The sequence below is a fragment of the Cavia porcellus genome, unplaced genomic scaffold, assembly GCF_034190915.1.
Source record: "Cavia porcellus strain 051 isolate PalLab524CR breed Dunkin Hartley unplaced genomic scaffold, mCavPor4.1 scaffold_8, whole genome shotgun sequence".
Taxonomy (NCBI): domain Eukaryota; kingdom Metazoa; phylum Chordata; class Mammalia; order Rodentia; family Caviidae; genus Cavia; species Cavia porcellus.
In genome coordinates this window covers 31,756,967-31,778,166 of record NW_026947491.1, presented here as the reverse complement: position 1 = coordinate 31,778,166, position 21,200 = coordinate 31,756,967, and the positions used below count along the sequence as shown (strand labels likewise).

Sequence of the window (21,200 nt, the reverse complement as noted above, 5' to 3'; positions counted from 1 at the left end):
TAGGGTAACCTTTATCTATTGGTTTTCTGGTATTTTGACAGTCATCCTTGTTCTGCTGGCTTCTCAATTCTTTGCTCTACCCTCACCCCCAATTCTACTTGCCCTTGTTCTACATTCTCCCTCATAAGTTCTCCTTAAACTTCATTCTTCAGCTTCCCAAGTAGCTTGGATTACACGTATTTATCATTATGCCCATCTAGTGATCTTAACCCTCAGTGCTGCACTAACCTTCTAACAACTACAATCACAGCAATCTCTCTTCCTCTGCTGTGTATTACCCTCTGCTGAGAACCCAGCATATACTTTCAGGAAATAAGCAGCTGTAGGCAGTTCAGTAGAGTAGAAGAAAATTATGAATGTAATCAATTGCCTTGACCTGCATTCTAGCAAATTAAGCATGCCTGTAGTTAAATCTGATAAAATTGCACTTAATGTGTTGATTTCTATGATGCAGATAAAGCAAAGCAGGCAACTTTCCTGCAATGACCATTTCCTCTGACATGAGGAAATATCCCTGCCATTACAGACCTTCACTATTTCCTTGGGCTATTCTTGTCACTAATTTATCTACAGGCAGTTCCTGATACTACATGATGAACAGCTAGAGGGGTAGCTGCGGTGGGGTCGTCTGTGGATCACCAAATCCACAGTAGTAAACAAAAAAACTTCATCTGATTATTGTGGAAAATGAGCTTTAGGTGGGGTTAAATAGGGAGTCTGGCATAGACCTGGTCTCATTGATTGACTGGCTTCAATTTCACCCTGTGTTCCTAAAACCTAGAAAGCAGGCTCCTTAGTCATTTGCCTGTCATTGGGACAAAATACTTGATAGTCACAACTTAAAATGAAGAGGTTTATTTTGGATTAGAATTCAGTCCATTGTCAGACAGCGTCAAGGTACAAACCGATGGTGGAAGGGAATGGTAGCCAAAAGCTGCTCAATCTACAGCAGCCAGCAAGTACAGTGGAACAAGAGCAGGGGGAAGGAGAAAGGGAACAGGGAAAGAAAGAGAGGGAGAGAGAAAGAGGTACCTAATCAGGCATACCCCCAGTGACCCACCTCCTCCAGTCAGGACCCACTTTCGAAGTACATATTCAGCTATGAACACATGAAGAGATTTAATCCACCAGGGAGGACAGCCACCATGACCAAACCACCTTCCAAATCCCCACCTCGGAACACATGAGACTTAGGAGGACTACATCCTAGATTCAGTTTGTAACAGCAGTGTATTACATATTTTTGTCATTTTTTAGATGAGAGAAGAGGGATCTCTGGCTATTTTTGACAACTTTCTCCAGTTCACTGAGCTACTAAATGTTGTAGTGGGGATTTAGACCCAAGTCTTTGCAACATGTAATCTTTTCTTTCTAAAGTCTGCTTTTTAAAGTAGCTCTAAAGATAATTAGAGTACCATGTCCACTATATGTACTTTTTGATATGATAGAAGATACTTTATTTGGTGTTCATTTTATGACAAAATGGGGAAAATACCTTACTGTATACATAAAATTCCTTTTACATTTCTTAGTTTACAAGAACTTGACACTTGAAACTCCAGGTGCTAAATACACCACAAGCCTCAACAAATTAGTAAGACCCAAGTGCACGACAGTACCTATTTACTTTTAGACAGCCAAATTCTGGGTTGTTACTGGAAACAATGGTACTGTGGGTGGAGACTAGTCTGAATGAAACATGAGGATTTCAGTTTTTCAGAGCAGGCAGGGTTTCTGATTTCACTGTAACCCTTCTGAGCCCTTCCTGTACTCAGTGATAGCATTCTTACAGGTCAGGTCCTAAAGCTACCCGAGGTAATAGGCCACATAAAGAAGCTAACTGCCTAAAGCTTGGCACTTTATCCTCAGTATCTGCACATTTGTAAGCTCATTTCCAGTTTAGAAAACTTCATTATTTATTTTATTTGTTTCATCAATATATTTCACTGTCCTGATTAAATAAAATAAGTTGCAGTTGAGTTTAAAAGTAACACAGTGCTGACCAGAATTGGATTTGGAAAGACTCCTTTTATGAATTAGAACTTCCATAAGAAAAAATTATTTTCTGTTAAGATAAAATGCTTATGTTTCAATAAAGGTTAGTAGTATTTTAGGGCTCTAATCAGGAAACACAAAATGATTTGGTATTTTTTTTTTGTCTACATCAGTTATTCTGGTCTTATTTTTTTTCAAGTACTCATTTTGTTTCAGTACAGAATATAGAACTTACATAAACCTTTACCCCTCAAGGGAAAAAACCCCACCTTGCACCTTCCTAAAATCAAATATCCTATACATAGATTATTACAATTCATATGAGATGGACAGTAGACATATATGGAAAGTAAATACTCTCACAAGGTTTTAAAAATACACATGCTTTAAAATATTTATTATTCTATTTAAATACAATGTTCATTTACAAATTTTTCTATAATTCTTTGGTTTAAAAATTGTACATACATAAAAAGTAACAATGAGAGAATCCAGGAAAAAAGACCCCCAATTCATGCATAGATATTTGTTAGTAATTACATAACAAATTAAAGAATGGGTCCCTTTGAAAATGGAAAATATATCAAGGTTAATTTGATTACCTTTACTAGATGGAAATTGAAAGTCTTTATATAATTAAAGACAGTCAATGCTGAGAAAATTAAGTAGGCTTGTTATTCTATCATAGGGAATTGTTTGAGATTATATATTTTGGCCAGTACCAATGAATTTCCAAATGTGTTCTTCAAAGACAGAGATGATACTCAAAGCATTACATATGTATGTGGCAGCAATTCTACTGAGGAAAGACATTTAAATAATTTAGATCTAATTTAGATCAGGTTAACAGCAGGTTTTGCTCATCATAGCTAAAGTTTCATTTTCTCTAGTGAACTGAAGAATGAGTTTTGCATGTGTTCCCACAGTCTTGGGTGTTAGTTGTGATGTCAATTTGAGGAAGAAATACCTAGCAGGTTGGTTTAGCACAGTTCTTGGCATGTCTGGCCCCATGCTGGGTACAAGTGACACCAACCAGTAAGTTTATAGTCTGGATGGAATAAAAAGGGAAAGAAGGAAGTCTTGCTTCTACTCCTTCCTTCCAGGTCTCCAGCACAGACTCTGTGGCCTCCTAATTTAAATTCTGTGGAATTTCTGCAGTGAGCTCTAGGCCTATGACTTTTTCACTGGATCCTCTCGTTCTCCAGGATGCAGACAGTTCTTTGACTTTCTTTCACATCTGACTCTGCTGGCAGCCACTGTATACCTACCTTGTAAATCATATCTATGATTTTTTATATTAAATCTGTTCCTCTAGTGAACCTTGACACAATAGGAGTTAGGGATTGCTATAATTCTAAAAATAGATGCAGAATATAATTTAGGGAAAATAGAAGTACCAGAATTAGAACAAATCAAATTTGGACACAAGCAGTAAGTGGTCTGGTGTATCAATCAAAACAAAACCAGAAAAATATCACTTCAGGGACTTGACAATATATCTACACTTGATTTACAAATATTAGGATATCCACATTCAAAGACATGATTAAAAAATAGGAAAAGAGTATGAGTGTATATTTCTCTGAAATGAAGACTATAACTGTCATGTTTACACATCAGTAGTTTTAATGTGTTTCTTGTAGATGCAGTTGTGTGAAGTACACTGCATTAGCAAAAAAGAGAATTTATGTCCCAACTCTGGGCTTTATTAGAAAAATTCACTTGAGAGGTTAAAAGTATATGTGATTAACCTAAGAAAGAATATATTACATTATATATATTATATACTTATGTATATATATATATATATACATTTTTTAAGACAGGGTCTCATTAAATATGTAGTTTAGGTTGCCTTAAACTCACTATGTAGCCCAGGCTGGCCTCAAACTCACAGTGATCCTTCTGCCTCAATCTACTGAGTACTGGGATCATAGGTTTGTGCTACCACATCTGGCTCCAAATATTTTTATTCTTCCCTGAAGAATTTCCAGAAAATAAATAGGCAACAGTCCTGAAGCATAGAATTTAAAATAAATTTTATCTTCAGTATGAACAGAAAAGCAAAAATGATTGTTTTGTTACTTTACTGTGAGTATTGCAATTAAGTACTTTATAGATTTAATTAATACACCAAATTAATTAGGATATATAGGTAATATAACATTTTTACTTTAAATAGTTTCTTGGAACACATATTCACTAAAACACCATTTTAAGTCAACTATTTTACATATACTTAACTTAAAAATAAACACATAAACATTCCTTCATATATATAAAAGCTACTTCAAAGAGTGGAAGTTTTGCTTTCAATGTAAACTTTTTTTTTGGTTTGGCTTTGGTTTGTTTTTTTTTGTTTGTTTGTTTGTGATTTTTCTCTTTAAAGTAAAATCAATATAAATATTTTGAAAGAAATATTTACAAGGAACAATTTTCCCATCCAAAGACAAAGGTTTCTGACATCCCTCTTATTCAACAGATGTTCTTCTCATTTTTTCAGCTAATTCTTGTCGCACTTCAATGTGTTTTTCTAAATTTTGCACTTCATGTGGAAAATTGAGGTCCCAAACTGACAAACAAGATTGTATCTCTAGAAGAAGAAGAAAAGATCATTTTTAATGATCCACCATAAAGCATTTTTATTTCAACTTTGTTAATTTACATGTGTTTCATTTAGATAGATGCATATATATATGAATATAGCTACAAATAATGAACTATGTAATTGTATTTATAAAAACTATTTGGAAAATATTGGTCATACAGAAAGTACTAAAGTTCAAGAAAAGTATGCATATTTTATTATGTTTCACTTTATTTTCTGAAAGTAGAGCTTTCTCAAACACTGTTCAACATCAGATCTCTGGTTACAGGTAAATTGTACAGAAAAATATTCATGCTTTAGGTTTCAGCTAGTTCTTATTTTATCGAGACTATGAATTGTATCTCATCTTTTAAAACACCATTTTAAGTTAAGGAAACAATTTTAAGAATTTATGACTAAATTTTTATGCTATAAAGAAACTACCAACTAAAATGCTAAAAGTATTTTATATATATATATATATATATATATATATATATATATAATTTACTATAAATATATAAGGTAATACATAATCATCATTCACATCACTGCACTCTTTGGAATACAGCAAACTGTTAAGTAGTACCTTTCTGGTGCTGTATATCTTCAGTATTTTTCCGGTTATACCCCAAAACCAGCATGACATTTTTAAGGCTTCCTTTACCAAAACAAAATACAGCAGTTTCCTGTTAAAATAGTCTATTGAGCCAGATTGAGAAAAAAGTACAGTTGTTCACATTTTAAGACGTAGACACTTTGGAATTACAATGATATATTTTTAGAAGACACTTCAATTGTATTAAATAAACTCTACTACAAGACTACTAGGGTTTTTTTTCTTAAAGAAAAATGTATCTATTTCTTCCAGTCAAATACGTGACTCTGAGAAAACAGTATTTCTCTAAAATAGATTCAGTGTTTATCTATTACTTTCCCCAATTATAATACTAAATGAAATATTGTGTATGAAAGTGCTTTGACCCTACAAAGCACAGATATGAAGAATCTGGACAAAGAGTTAAATGGGTGGATATATTGACATTCATGATATCAAATGCCACTTCAGTTATCCACTAATTTATCTGACGAATATTCATCCAGATGTTTTCATCTGCTAGGCCCAGAGTTGGTCCTCGAATACCAGGTTGAACAAAAACATGCAAAAATAAAGGTAGTAGAGTATGACTAGGGAGACAATATACTGAGACTTACTCCGGAACCTGTGTGGCCACATCCTAACAGGACAGTCACTAAGAGCACCTGATTAACTCCTTCTGTGCCACTCTGACATCCTCAGATGACAAGTGCATGGGGATACAGAAGAAACAGCTGTCCCTATTCAACATGCCCTTGCAAAATAAGTTCTTCAACATGGCCAAACAGCCTGTACATAAACTCCACTTGGGCAGAACTAAAATGTCATTTTGGTGGTCAATTCTGTATATACATATGTATGTCATATATTTTTCTATATCAAATTATTAATCAAAGAAAGACATTGAAATATACTTCTATAGAAAATATATTTCATATGTTACCATGACTTCCTGTACTTTCAAACAGAAAAGTTACATAATATTTGAGCAAAACATGATTTGTCAATATTTGTAGACTGCTGAGTTCAGCACGTATTGCTACAAGAACATAAATTTGTTTCTAGAATGAAAACTCAAACAGGATTCTTTAACAAAGGTGGGAAACTTAAACTATTTCCAAAATAAATATTGGTTTTAATTTCTTTGATGAAAAAGTGAAACATATCAACACTATGTATCTTCCATTTTTGCCTTACATATAATAAAGGAAAAAAGAAACCAACACTCAAATTGAATGCTCAGCTAGAAACATCTGCTTCACCCTCAGGAACTAAGGCATCTATTCCCTCTAGTTTTTGAGTTGAGGCAACTGAAAGCTTATTGAGAATTTATCCTAGTCCTCTGCTTTATCATGTGACATTTCAACACACAGCATATGACAGTGCAAATGAAAACTTAATGCTTTTTAAAAGCTATTTATATGGTCTTAGATGATACATATATAAAAAGGAACCAACAGAAACAAACTTGCCTAATTGTGCCGTCATCATGACTCTAACAGAATCACAAAAGTTGTAAATTATGCGTATGATCCTACGAGTGGAAAGATCAAGGAGTAAAACATGGCCGCCTCCAGTCCCTATCCAGAGGGCAGTATTCTTCTGAAGGCACAGAGTTTTCACTCTCCCAGAATAGGACATTTTGTATTTTGATTCCTGGTTCATCTTCACCATTACTTCCCTAAAAGCACAAAGAAAGTATGCATTAATAATTTTTGTCAATAACTCAGAGACAAAACAGGTTTGTCCATAAATATACACACACACACATATATAGATAGATGTATACATATACATGTAATATTACACACACACACACACACACGTGTTAAAATTTCAACTATGGAAATGGGACAATATAGTTAATCTCTGCTCTCCAGGGGAATTGGTTCCCCCATGGCAGTTACCAAAAGCACAGGTGCTCAGTTCCTTATAAAAACTGATATAGTACTTGCATGGAAGTTATGAACATCCTCCCATCTGCTTTAGAGTATCTCTAAATTATTCATAATGCCTAATACAATGCAGGTGCTCTGTGACTAGTAGTTACACTGTACTGTCCAGAGAATAATGACAACAAAATATCTGTATATGTTTGGTACAGAAGCAAATGTACCTAAAATTTTTGTCTTTTTAACTTTTCTTTTCTTTCCTCTTCTCTCCTTTCTTTTTTTCTTTTTCTTTTCAAGACAGGGTCTCAATGTGTAATCAGGCTGACCTTGAGTTCATTATGTAGCCTAGGGTGGCCTTGAACTCATAGTGATCCTTCTGCTTCTGCCTCCTGAGTGCTGGGATTATAGGTTTGCGCCACTATGCCTAGCTAACAATATTTTTGATCCTGTTGATTGAAAATGTCAATGCAAAACCCAAGTATATAAAGGACCGATTGTTTATGTTACATATTGTTAAATTGTACTACACTAATTTTGCTAAATATAGGGTGCCTAAAAACCCATTTTGTACTTAAAGGATAAATTATCAAAGATAACACAATGCTAGTCCCTCAATTCCAATTGAGTCCATTATAAAAAAGTAAGCTCCAAAAGCTTCCTTTCTTGCAAGCTCAAAGTTAAATGAAGTCATTTACATGTAAAAAATAGCAGTAACAGCCAGGCATAGTAGCACACGCCTGTAATCCCAGCACTTGGGAGGCTGAGGCAAGAGAATCATTGCAAGTTCAAGACCAGCCTGGGCTACAAAGTAAGCCCAAGGCCAGCCTGAACTGCATAGTGAGACCCTGTCTCAAAAAGACAAAAAAAAAAAAAAAAAAAAAAAAGATAGCAATAGGAACCACTGAAATTTTCCCTGTGAGCCTGTGAAAGACATTCATATTTTAAACAATGAGTTGTCCAGAATTAATAGAACCCTAGGAATTTTGGAACTTTAGGAACTAAGAGACCCTCTATCAAACAAAACTGTCAGTCAGTGTTCTTGACAGTACTCAGCGTACAGAGTCCGGTCCCCATCCGTGGCATCACAGCCGGTCTGAGCTCTCGTTCTGGGACTAGGGCCTCCCTCCTTGGCACACATCAGATCGTCCATCCATATTTTTCTATTACGTTATGACATTTTATCTGACAAGTATCCTTGGGTTCACAGTTTAATTATAAGTAGTAATGTTTGAAACTATGACACTACTAGATACATAGCCAGCAATGAAGCCATATGGTTGCTTCTATTAAGGACTTCATTTATTTATTTGTACTGGGAATTGAACTCACAACCTCATGCTTGCCAGGCAGGCACCGTGCCACTGAGTTATACGCCTGGCCCCAATGACTATTTTTTCACTGATGAATATTCTTTGTACTACCACAAAGAAACCATCTATATTGTTTTCTTATTTTTTTATTTTCCCCAAATGAAATATGCTGGATACTAAAAAAGGATATTGACAAGCATTAACACTTTTGTTTCTGCATTATTATTCTCTAAGTTTCTATTTAGAGACAGAAAGGAAGCAAAACAAGTCATCATTTCTCCCTCTGTGAAACCTGAACTGTAGAAACAGCTGTTATAGGTGAAAAACAAACAGTGGATTTACTTTAATAAATGCACACAGTCTATTAGTTCACAGAGTTTTTCAGTCTTCTTGTCCCACACTTCCACAACAGGACTGTTTTTCTTAGCAATATAGAGAGCTGCATCGACTGCCACTGCTATGATGTTGGAATCGCTGAAAGCTGAGTAAGAAAACCTAGGAGAGAGAAAAAAATCAGAACACCACAAAAGACCTGCAATGCAGCTTTACATTAGCTCTTGAGGCATGAACTATTTAGAAAAATATTATATACACTCATTTCTTTTTTTACTTTCAACATTCTGAATTAGATATACAATTTACTTTGCAACTTTACTTACTTTGGGCTGCTTTGTATGAGTTTCCCTTAATTAAAAAAATAAAAGAAATAAATTTTTAGTTTTAATTTTAGTTCTATCTGGGTCTTTATAGAATTTCACACTGTATTTAACTTCTAAAAGGAATATTATATCTAATCTTAACATGGGTAACTTCTCAAGATTGCAATAAAACCCATGTGATGAACATTTGGAAAACTAAGGGCTAGCAATTTACATCTACAGTTATAAAACACTCAAATCAATTTTAGTGGAAGTGTCTTCAAATGTTAAAATGACATAATAAATCAATCAAATTATTAGGAAATAATAATAAACCAATCAAATTACTAGGAAAAATAATCTACATCACCAAAACACAAAAAGAAAGTTAAACTGTCCTCTCCACCCTTTGAAAATAAAGGAAAATGACAATTTAAAAATATTTCTCTTCTAATCTAAGTCACGTGGCACTGCACCCACTTTACTGATAGGTGAGTAGGGGCCCCCACCTGGATGACAAGTTCCACCTTAGCCTCTGAGGCTTGACCTAAATGTCCACTCTTCTAGAATTCTTGCCTGATCTACCTAAATCGACCAAATATTTTCCCCCACTCGTGTGGCCATAATCTCATAGTCCTTACTAACGTAACTTTTATTTGTCAGTATATCCTTGTCATGGTTTATGTCTGTGTCCCCCAGGCCTCATGAGTTTGCATTGTGTATTTGTGATTGGTTCATTGCCTAGTGCTTGGATTGATGGTGTCAGTGCTCCACCCACATAGGGGTGGAGCCAGGATGTGATGTAATGGCAGGAGGAAGGTGTATCTTTCTCTTTGCTGGTTCTGGCTTGCTGTTTTGCTGTTTGCAGCCGCCATGAAAGGCAGCCCAGCCACGCCCGCCTGCCTGGGAGCCAACTGAGTGTGGACTGAAACCTCCAAAAACTGTAAGAAATAAACCTTTCCTTTCCCAGCTTGGGCATCAGGTATTTTGTCTCAGCAACGAGCATAAAGTAACTAAGACAATCCTTCACATTACACTGTAACTGTAACATCTTAATGACAAGTACTGTGCCTTTTCAATATGCCCACAGTCCCATAAACAGCCGTCACAGGTAAGGACCTGTCATGTGTCAGGCAGCTGGTTAAGTGGGTGGATAGAGGATGACTAGACAAAGAATGAACAGGATGAACGAGCAACCACAAAAAAGTACAAATAGAGAAAATTGCAATTAAGTCATAAAATCTCAAAGGGACCTAATAATCATAATTATACTCCAGGCTAGGAAGATTTTTTTTGTTCTCCATTTTCTTTCTATTCTGCTAAGGAAGATGAACATATGATGTGTTGTGGAGAACCACTACAGTAAATAGTTTCTGACTGTTTGCTGTATTTAATACAAGACAGTTGCAATTAGCAAAAGTTTGACATAGGGTTTAGAATTTATAAAATATTTATGTGTTACCTTGATTCTTAATAAATTTAGAGAATATGGTAAACCTCAATGTTTATAATTATAGAAAGAAAGGTTTACAAATGCTAAATAATTTGCTTAAAGTCACATGACCATATTGCAGACCTGGAACTCAAAATATGACTTATAGCATCTTCTGGCCCCAACACCAGTCAGCTTTGACTCCTCAGTACACCTCTTGGTCACCGTGATAAATACAGGCAAGACAATGAAGCCACCTGATTGGTGACACATCTGCCAATGCGGAAGAGACCGAGGCAACAGCAGACATATTTTAGAAGAGAGCAAATATTTCCAAGTGCTTATTATGCTGTTGTATGATCTCCTCAGGGAGATGAACACCTTTGAAAGCCTAACACAGTGGTATTTCAGTTCATGGACTTGATTCTAATCTTCTCATGATTCTGGTTGCAAACCTAGATAGATGAAAGCCAAATCAAATTCAGTCGTTAGGGTCAATGTTGACTCAGTGGGGAAATTTGATCAGTCCTTATTCAGGTCCATTTGTGACCAGAATGGTGGAGAAAATGAACTCATGATCTGAGGAACACAGTATTTATAGATAACTTCTAGGAATGTGTCTCTACTCCAAATCTTCTATGGAATTTTGTTGATTCATACTCAGGACCCATAAAATGTTCAATGAAATAAAACAACTGGAGACCCATCTTTTTAAAGGTTCTCAGACTCGCATGGTTGAGTTAAAACTGAAAGTGATAGAATGAGACTGTGAACATCTATTTTCCACATTAGTAAAAAAAAAAAATCTATGAACAAGACAAAAATTTAAAATCCTTATCCGCAAGGATTCACAATATATCATAGTGTATCTAAACCCTACATTTTCTATAATTAATGCTCAATTTTGTAGTAGAAAAATAAAGCATGCATTTTACATGTTCTTCATTATGAAATAATGGTATTATTGATATAGCTATAAACACAAATAAATGGTAAACTAATTGTACAGACAGAAAATCACTTACAGTTGATTTGTCCTTGTCTCAATGAGTTTCTGAATCGTGAGGTCATTAGAAAATGAGAAAATCTTTGTGCCGCATCCGCCCCACATAATGCTCCTTTCACTTGAATTCATGGATTCACTCAGACACATCAGTGGTGTGCTGACATCCCCGATGTTCAGCGTCTTCAAAGGTGTGGCTCCTTCACACTTTGCCATACAGAGAAAACATTTAGTAATTGAGTATTTGTGGAATGAAATACTATACAATTTTTGCTTTATAAAACTACTTTCCATTGCAAATGATTAGAGATAATAAAGTAAAAATTTAGATTCACTTTCCAAAGTTTCTGTAACAGGATTCAATTAAACTGGTAGTCGAAACATTATCTTTATAACAAATTTCTTGACTTCATGCAAAAATTGTATAAGAAATAATTAAGGGGCCACACATTTGTGTCTCTCTTTATTCAATATCAAGAAGTATGAATGAATGGGTAAGAAAGTTGAATGAAAAGATGAACCACAAACAAGTAGATGAAGTAATAAATGCTTTAATAGCTAAATGAGAATTCAAAGAACAGAAAGTTAAATTAGTGCTAAACAAAATTTTAACAGCAAGCCAGACCTCTCTCTCTGTCTCTGTCTGTCTGTCTGTCTGTCTCTCTCTCTCTCTCTCTCTCTCTCTCTCTCTCTCTCATGTGTGTCTGTGTGTTGTGTGTAACACTGAAATTGAATGCATAGCCTTGCATACACTAAGCATAGCTCTACTAAGCTAAGACCCTAGCTAGATTAAATTGTAAGGCTACATTTACAATTTAAATATCCTTATTTTTCCACAATATATTTGTAAGGAATTACTGCTACACTCATGCAAATTAAATCATTTTCATTCCCAACACTAAATCACATCTCGTTTATCATGTTATCCTCATTGTACTCATATAAAGTATACAATCGGCAAGTGTTTTAAGAGAATCTATTATTTGCAAAACTACCTGGACATGGTAGTGCATGCCTATAAGCCCAGCACTTGGGAGGCTGAGTGTGGCTGGAGGATCACTCTGAGTTTGAGGCCAGCCTGGACTACACAGTGAGTTCAATGCCAGCCTAAAATACATAGCAAGACCTTGTCTCAAAAAATAATTAATTGATAAAATAAAATAAATTTGATGTACATTGCAGTCGATATTTACCTTAACAGTTTTATCTTCAAAAATCGCTAAGTTGCCATCAGCAGTTCCGACCAAAAGAAAATTATTTTGCTTGCTAAAAGGAAAATTGTCAAAATTATTACCAAAAAATAGAACATTTATATTGGCTAAAACAACTTTAAATTTTTCACCAGCTTAATTAAACTTAGAAAAGTTCCTTCAGACTACAGACACCTGACCTTCCTTTTATAAGAGCATTTACATTAGAAAACTTGCAGTTAGAAATTCTTAGCTTTTTTTTCCCCCTTCAGAACCAGGGATCAAACTTACAACCTTGTGTTTCCAAGGCAAGCACTTATGCCACTAAGATAAATCCCCAACCCCTCAGTTAAAAATTCTTTTGCTGTTCCTTTGAGATGTAAATCTTTTCCCAGTCTCTTGCCAGTTTTACAACACAGGAAAGTCCTCCCCCAAAGACCTATGAGTCACTTCTTTGAAAAGTATTCCTCAAGAGAGCTCTGCCCCTAACATTTCCCTCTCTGTGGGAGAGTAGAGGGCCACAAGCAACAAGGGACAATTAGCTCTGACAGGTGGCCTAATCACATTAGCACTCACCACTACCCATATTACCCGACAAAACTTTTCCACAGCTGTAGCTCATCTCTGTGCTTAAAACTTTTCTGCTTTTGTTTTACAGGAGTCGGGTCTAGTTTTTCCCCCCAACTGGCACACCTTGAACAATCTTCCTTGTTTAACTCTATCCAATGATACTTTTCTTTAACAATATGCACATAATTTTGACTGCAAAGTTAACAGTGAAATTTATATCTCAGGTAGCAAAATGCTGGGCTTCATGTTTTTCTGGTAGTTTTCTTCTACTACTCACTTCAACCAGAGAATATAGGGTATCACCTAAATGACTCCTAAAATAATCCTGCCACTAATATCACAGCAACCAACTTATGATTCACACTTGAAATTCTGCCACTTAGATACACGATAAGGACTAAGTCATTTTTACCTATTAACAACCTATTAATTTATTATATCCTTCTACAATTTGATGGTTAAATAACTGATAGGTGTAAGGCCAGAACATAATAGGCTGATGATGTCTACATGTACTCAAAGAATGGATGAAAATTCAACTTTGAAGAGGTTCTATCAATCCACATGGACAAGAGGAGAAGCATAAATAGAGCCACAGTTGAGCCAAAAGCCTGAAAAAATGACTGATTTATTTTATGACTGCCTCTGTTTAAATCTGTATACAGAAAAATAGCAAATTTAATTGCAGCCTCTCCTGATTCCCCTTAATGTGTGCAAACCAGTGAAAGCAGACTGAGCCACCTTTTTGGACACAGTAACAATTTTGCACACAAGTCACCTACAAAGTACATAATTTCCCTCAACTAAATACACAAACTTACCTTTGCTTGGGGAAAGAATTGCAATACAAGCAAGTAATAGAATCTGTCATCTTCTGCAGAGTGTGTCTCTTTGTCCTGTCATCAGTGTTGATAACCAGGAGAGCACCAGACTGTGTCCCAGACACAATCCAGCTCTCCTTCTCGGCAGGAAGGTGCACCAAGGCTAAGCACAGTATTCTACTGTCAGTCACCTCCTGTTAAAAAGAAGAAAGTACACTCCAGCAGACTTGGCTGGTGTTCCCAGAACTTCCGACAGAATGAAAATATTCTGTTACCAACATACTTAACTCCTTTTACTCTAGCACATTTACTTTTAAAAACAATGCCATCCTAGTCAGTTTCAACAACAAATGGGAGCACACTATAATGTTTCAACAGGCCTGCGTTCGTTTCCGCTGGCTGTCATATAGGAGCAGCATCCACCTTTTTCTTTTTTTTTTTTTTTTTTTTTTTTTTTTTTGTCTTTTTTCCTTTTTATTGGTACCAGGGATTGAACTCACGACTGCCTGCTTACAAGGCAGGCGCTTATGCCGCTGAGCTAAATCCCCAGCACCCTTTTCTTTTTCACACCTGGTAAAGATACTCACGAAATAGAACTTCCAGAACTGTTTCAGAAAGTGGTGAGAACAATGGTATCAGTGAGTTGGAAGTGAGGCTGAATATTCTGAACAGGATTAATGGCAATGTATCTTGTACTGTAATAATCTCTTAAACTTAAACATCCACTGTATATTTCATTCATACCTGGTAATAATACTTCTACATTGACTCATACTTAATTTCTTCTCAAATAATTTTTAACTGGTATAAATTTTAGTTTATGGCGAAGTGAACATTCTACAAGAGTTTTAGTTGCAAGTGTACTCGTATTTACCTCCAAAGTGTGTCCTTCGGTGTTTAGGTCAAGGCAGGAGAGCTGCCCTTTGTCATTGTGCCCACAGCCAAGCCAAATATTTGCATTCTTGCTATTAGAATTCATAGAAACCATGCATTCAGCAATAATGTTTTCAGGTATCAAAATATGTCTCGTAAGACAAATTAACTCAGCTGAGTTCAAGAAGTCAAAGACCTGAGAAAGTTTAAAAATAAAAACACTTGTCAAGTTTTATATTTCCTCTTGAAAGGTCAAATATATAATTAAATGCTTTCGCTACAGCAAGTAAAACCTAACTTTATTCAATAAATGGTAACCCATTCAGATTATCAAGATCAACGATACAAACTATAGACAAAGTCACATTTAAAAACAAGTACATATTTTTAATTGTGCACTCTATGTATTCTTTCCTATGTGTGTTTTTTGAGAGTAAAATCTTTAGTGTCAACTGAACAGAATTTTAGCAGACAGGACTTATTCTTCACTCAGTTCTGTACTGCAGAGCCACCCTGAGTGAGAGAAAAACACTTGTGCCACCAAGGGTAGAACTTCTACCAATTGAAGGAAATGGAAATTTGAATCTTTGGTTAAAACATTTAGATATTATTTGGAGATTCTGTTTCTGTGATTTGCCTTCAAGCACAGGAGACAACATGAACCACTGTAAGGAAACAGAAGTAAGGATCAGGACACTCAATGACATCCGTGACAGCTTCCAGCCCGTCACTTGTGAGGCCATGAAGAAGCTCCTTATATTCATGCTGCCTCACCTAATTAAGAGGATGTGTTACCCAGCTTACCCACTGTATAACTGCATTGAAAGAGAAAATAGGTATGTCTAAGCCTTTTGATATTCCTATATACTTAAAGCCTCAAGGTTGTTATGGACAATGTTCTTTAAAATACAGATAAACTATAATAAAAATGAAAGAAGGGGAAGATAAAACATTTGTTATGGAATGTTTTACTGTGATAAAGAAAAAATAAATATAATATCACTAACAGTGATGGTAACCTAGACTAAAAATCAAGTAAGCCAAGTAGCCAAAATAACTACCTACCACGTGGTAAAATCACTGTAGTTGTACTGAGCTCTTTTTGATTAAGAAATTTAAATTGAACAAAATTTTTTCAATGAATTATGCCACAAAATGAAGAGATCATTAAAAAACAATTTTTTGGTCTCTAAAAATTTGTGTCTGTTTAAAACATTGTGAAAATTCTGTTTCCAATAGTATGGCAAAAGTATGGCTTAGCAAATGTCAGCTAAAATAATGTAAACTACTAATAAATTATTTAATATATATAAAACATTAAAAATGTGACGCCATAAAAATTTACCGGACTAATTATAGTGAGAGACAAACCAGAGGGTTTTAGTTCAAACCAAAAGCTAGATTTGTATCTAAGACATTTGTCTATTGTGCCAAAATGTAGTAGTTTTGGATTTTGCTTGAGGGGTCCATGGGAGAAAAGTTATGGTTTAGGAGGTATGCAAGGTAGAGAGTCTTAGTAAAGCTGGATCTGCTTTACTCATATGAGCAAAACCACTAACTATCGACACTGCTCTCCCACCCTCACTGACCTGTGAGGAAAGCACCTGTGGGGCTATGCAGGGAGGTAGGGGAGTGCAAAGGGACCTTGAGAAACTACTATTTCTAAACTTGCTCTCAAAAATATTTGTAGATCATATTCCCATCAGCTGGGTGGTTAAAACAAACAACATCAAAAACAAAATTCAAGTCAGGAATTGAGTTCAACAACATTTATAGGAGAAATTCAACAAATGATACAGAAAATGTACATGTAGGCTTCCAACTTTTATTGAAAGACACTGAGAAGACCTACGCAAATGGAGAGATAACACACTAGAATAGGAAACTCAGTACTATAAAGATTTTATCTCCCCAAATTGTTTACAGACTTAACAAAAATCTAATCCAAAGCACAATACGATTTATAAGACTTGAACACAGAAATTTTAAGTTTTACACAGAACTACAGCTAGTAATAGTTAAAACCTTCCTGGGCAAGAAAAGTAATTGGAGAGAAGATTCTTATAAAGCTAAAGTAGGAGGAACAGTAAGTTAATCAACAAAGAGAATGTATGTATGAAATTATTAGTGTATCTTAAAGCAATTACAAAGTAGACATGGCATATCAATAGAGATTTTAAAAAGAAAGAAATTTTAATAAAGAAAGCTAGAAAAATTGGTTTGCTATAGGAAACCCTTTCCAGACCTCATCACACTCCAGTGGAGTTTACACTTGTAATCCCAGGGAGAAGTTATTGGAATTTGAGTAAATTAATTCCAGTCTACCATTCTAGTGCAATATTCCATGGAAGAATAAAGACACTAAGGCATATTTGTAGTTGTGGGGAGCCAAGGTGGTCCAAGCCCAGTTACAATGATGGCTAACTGGAACAAAGGCTTTGACCCATGGCCAAACCTGGGTTTTATTCATTCATGAAGAGCGGAGTGGCTTTAGGAATGAGTGGCTGTGAGGACGGCAGAAAGTGCACGAATGGTATGAGCTGGGCTACACAGGAGATGAGACAGCACCTCTGCAATGTGCAGACAGAGCTAGAGAGATGCAGCAAGAATAATCTGCATAACACACTTTGAGGGAGTATCATATGTTTTAGGGTCCATGCTTCAGTTTTGATGTGTAATCTTCATGCCCAGACGTCATAAATTGTTTCTCAAGCCTCAGAAATCATTTGGCCTAGCTCACACATACTAGTTGGAAGCTATATGCAGGGAATCACTGACCCATCCAATTGCTTTAAAGACTATGTATCAGCACCTCAGCTGAGCCTATATGCATTGCTTAAAGCCAATTGAGGGGATAAAGAAATATCCCAACCAGTTCTGTACAGATCAATACACAGAAACAGGGCCAGGTTTAGCCAAAATGAAGCTAAATTATCTTCTTTCAAGGACAGCCGTCCTGGAGGTCCTCCACAGTTTGCCAGGTGGAAATTGGACCCAAATTAAAATATCAATTCTGGATAAATTAAGAATTTAAATGTCAAAAATGAAACTAAGTTTCTTTCTCTTTTTCCTTTCTTTTCTTTTTCTTTTCATTTCTTTCTTTCATAGTGAGCTACATGCTCATCCATTTTTTCTTTTAAGATAAGGTCTTACTAGGTAAAAAAGTTGCCCAGGCTGTGTTCAAACTTGCAATCTTCCTGCCTCAGTTTCTCAGAGTTCTGGGATAACCGGCATGTGCCACCATCCCCAACTAAAACTTCATAATTATTGAATTATAGGTAAATATCTTTGTGGCCTGAGGGAAGAGTATTCTTTAAAATGGAACTTGAAAAATAATAATATAAAAAGAATGAATTGCTTAGTTTATAATATTAAAATTTTTAAATTCTGTTTTTTACAAATGCCCCAGTAGAAATAAAAAAGACATATCACACAAACTTAGAAAAATATTCAACATACGCAAAAACCAACATACACAAAAACCAAAGGATTAGTATAAGTAAAGACTTTGCTTGTGTGATTTTAGGCAAATAAACTGTTCATAAAATGGGCAAAATAATAAATAAGCATTCCACAGAGGAGAAAATACATACAGAACAGCAATGAGAAAAAGACATATGGATGTTTCCAAAGTATTGTCAATATTTTTTTGTGTGTTCCAGGATTGAGGAAATTATCCTGCTTTTGCCTTATAACTATTTTTAACTGTGTGTGTATTTATTCATGCATTTCACTAAATATATTAGAGAATCTTATACAGATATACATATGTATAGCATATTTGCATAGAATATTAACAAATTTTGAATTTAAGAATACCTGGGCAGAAGTAGGCCTTTCCTGAGGATTTTCTTTCAAACACTTTCTAATTAACTTCTCAACCATAGGCCATGGGGCACAACCATATTCTTTCACTGGATCTAGAAGATTGAAAAATATCATACTAGTACAGGAACAAAGTTATTTATTTCCTCTCAGTGTATATGAGAAGTCCAGAAGTTACAAAGGAAAACACTGATCTACATATTCCTGTATTTATTGTAAATTTACCTATGACAAAATTAAAACTAATTTTGTTACCCTGATCTCTAGTAGAAAGTGCAATAAAGGTCTTAATTTTTCTATGGTATAAAAAAGAGACACAGACACCAACTGAATAAAAATATAAGAGATTTCCATTCCATAGTTGCATTTAAAAGGGACACTGAAAACATTCCTGCTCATATAATAATTAGACTTCTATTGAAATTCTTTTTTATTTTAATGCCAATAAGAAGCATGCACTTTCTCTTCAAATCTACCCAGAAAAGGTTTGTGCACATGGGTTATTTCTAAGAGGAATGGCATTCTTCAGGTCAGTGCAGAATACTTCTATTGGGTTTTTGTTGTTTGTTCGTTTGTTTGGTATGGGGGAATGAACTCACAACCTTGTCCTTGCCAGGCAGGCACTGTGCTGCTGAGTTATATCCCAGTGCAGAATACAGACCTACATGTTTCTACTAAGAAGCTGACTAACAAAATAACGAAGATGACCTTGATGGTTTCTACAACTTATTCAAAGAATAATTTATTTCCTTTTGCCAGGATCATTCGATGTTCCCCAACAGGAGTAGTTAATGCTGCATTCTCTGTACTTAGTCCATTGTGTGTCCTCAAAAGTATTTCTTAAGTGAAAGGGAAAGGAGAAATGCAAGAAATCTAAATAAATAAAACGGACACTTTGTAGTGGAAACTAAACTAATGATCAAGGAATAAATGACAAATTCCTAGAATTTCCTGAAAGCAGAAGGCAGCCATTTAAAGGTTTGATCTCATTAAGTAATCATTTATCTGCTATTAATATTTATTATTAGGAATTATTATTATAAGTCATTCAGGCTTTCATCCTTGTATATAAATTATTTTGCTCCAAAAAAATGAAAATGTTCCTGCCTAGTGGGAACATGGTAACTCTTCATGAGAACGAAAAGTTAACAAATCTGGGGTTCTAATAGCACTTTTTCTTTCCTGTGTGTTCTCATAAATATAATACCAAATTCACAAATATTGATGCGTAGCAATTTTATATTGTTTTTCTTTGCATTATTATTTCATGGCCCCTTGGTTTGTGTTTTTGGTTTTTTGTTTGTTTGTTTTTGGTACTGGGGTCAAACTCAGGACCTCGTGCTTGCCAGGCAGGTGCTTTTGCTGCTGAGCTACATTCCTGGCCCCCAAATTCACAAATATTAACTTGAGATTTTTTTTCAAAGCTAAAAACTGCCTTGTTTTTCATGTGATTTATTTATGTGATTAATATATCACAGTATTTAAGAATATCTGTACACTAAACAAAAATTATCAGTGATGAAATGAACCTAATATACAATTACTCGGAAATGAAACTGTTGGCATTAAGGAAAAGGTATTTATACACAAAATAGAACTTACCAGGCAATTTTCCTTGTATTGCTAATTCATCAAACTCATTTGGAAACTTCAAACCCTCTAGTATTCTACCTCCGGTTGTCAAAATGTCATAGAGTAGTAAACCAAATGAATAAACGTCAGCTTGTTGGTTATAAATGACATTTCCTCTGGCAACTTCAGGAGCACGGAACCCTGAAAGTAAGCAGATATAGCAATCAGTATGCCCAACACCAGGAGCCATACCTGCCAGGAAGCCGATCCATGGCTACACACCAAAGAGAGTCAGGGCCTCGGGTTCTCAGAGGACTTCTGAGCCCTCTAGGAGACATCCGATGAGATCCGCTTATAGCCTCATCCCAGGACACAAACCCTAAGGTCAATCCTGCAGGATACTAATCTCCCTCAATCTTTATTATAAAATCTTATGATCCTATTATAAGATATCCAACCTTCAATACAATTACTTTGAAGGATAAAACGGATAAACATTCAAGAATAAATTATTGAGTAGGGAGTTATAATTAAAGAAATGAAGCCTAAGAGAAAAAATCTGTTTCATTTTTCATGATCCTAATATTAATGACTGTCACTGTAGTGATTTTAAAAAAGAAGGATGATAAAGGGGAAGCCACCTGGACTTCACACCAAGTTACTTTAACCTGAATGAAAATTCAATGCCTTATAATTTCCACTCCAATCTACCCAGTGAAAAAATAATAACAAAAATCAAACTAAAACAAATAAAAATGCTCTTTTTGAGGCTCATTTTTAGGATGACATGCTATAATGTAAATGGAAAGAAGTTATAAGATACAATTTTGGGTTGATAAATTTATCTAAAATGTGAGGGAAAATTCAACTGAATTAATTTTCGTAACTGATTTT

General features: G+C 35.1%; 1 protein-coding gene across 1 annotated transcript in view; it reads right to left on the bottom strand.

Annotated features, from left to right (window-relative positions):
• Positions 1-2,362: 2,362 nt before the first annotated feature.
• Positions 2,363-21,200, bottom strand: part of Lrrk2 (leucine rich repeat kinase 2) — a 134,914-nt gene continuing 116,076 nt past the window's right edge. Inside the window, exons 42-51 of the mRNA XM_063254555.1 lie at positions 20,337-20,507; positions 18,729-18,829; positions 14,911-15,105; positions 14,037-14,230; positions 12,649-12,721; positions 11,478-11,662; positions 8,725-8,877; positions 6,649-6,861; positions 5,172-5,239; positions 2,363-4,588 (exon numbers count right to left, since the gene is read on the bottom strand). Coding sequence (XP_063110625.1) covers positions 4,467-4,588; positions 5,172-5,239; positions 6,649-6,861; positions 8,725-8,877; positions 11,478-11,662; positions 12,649-12,721; positions 14,037-14,230; positions 14,911-15,105; positions 18,729-18,829; positions 20,337-20,507 — 1,475 coding nt within the window. The 3' untranslated portion in view covers positions 2,363-4,466. The remainder of the gene's footprint in view (positions 4,589-5,171; positions 5,240-6,648; positions 6,862-8,724; positions 8,878-11,477; positions 11,663-12,648; positions 12,722-14,036; positions 14,231-14,910; positions 15,106-18,728; positions 18,830-20,336; positions 20,508-21,200) is intronic.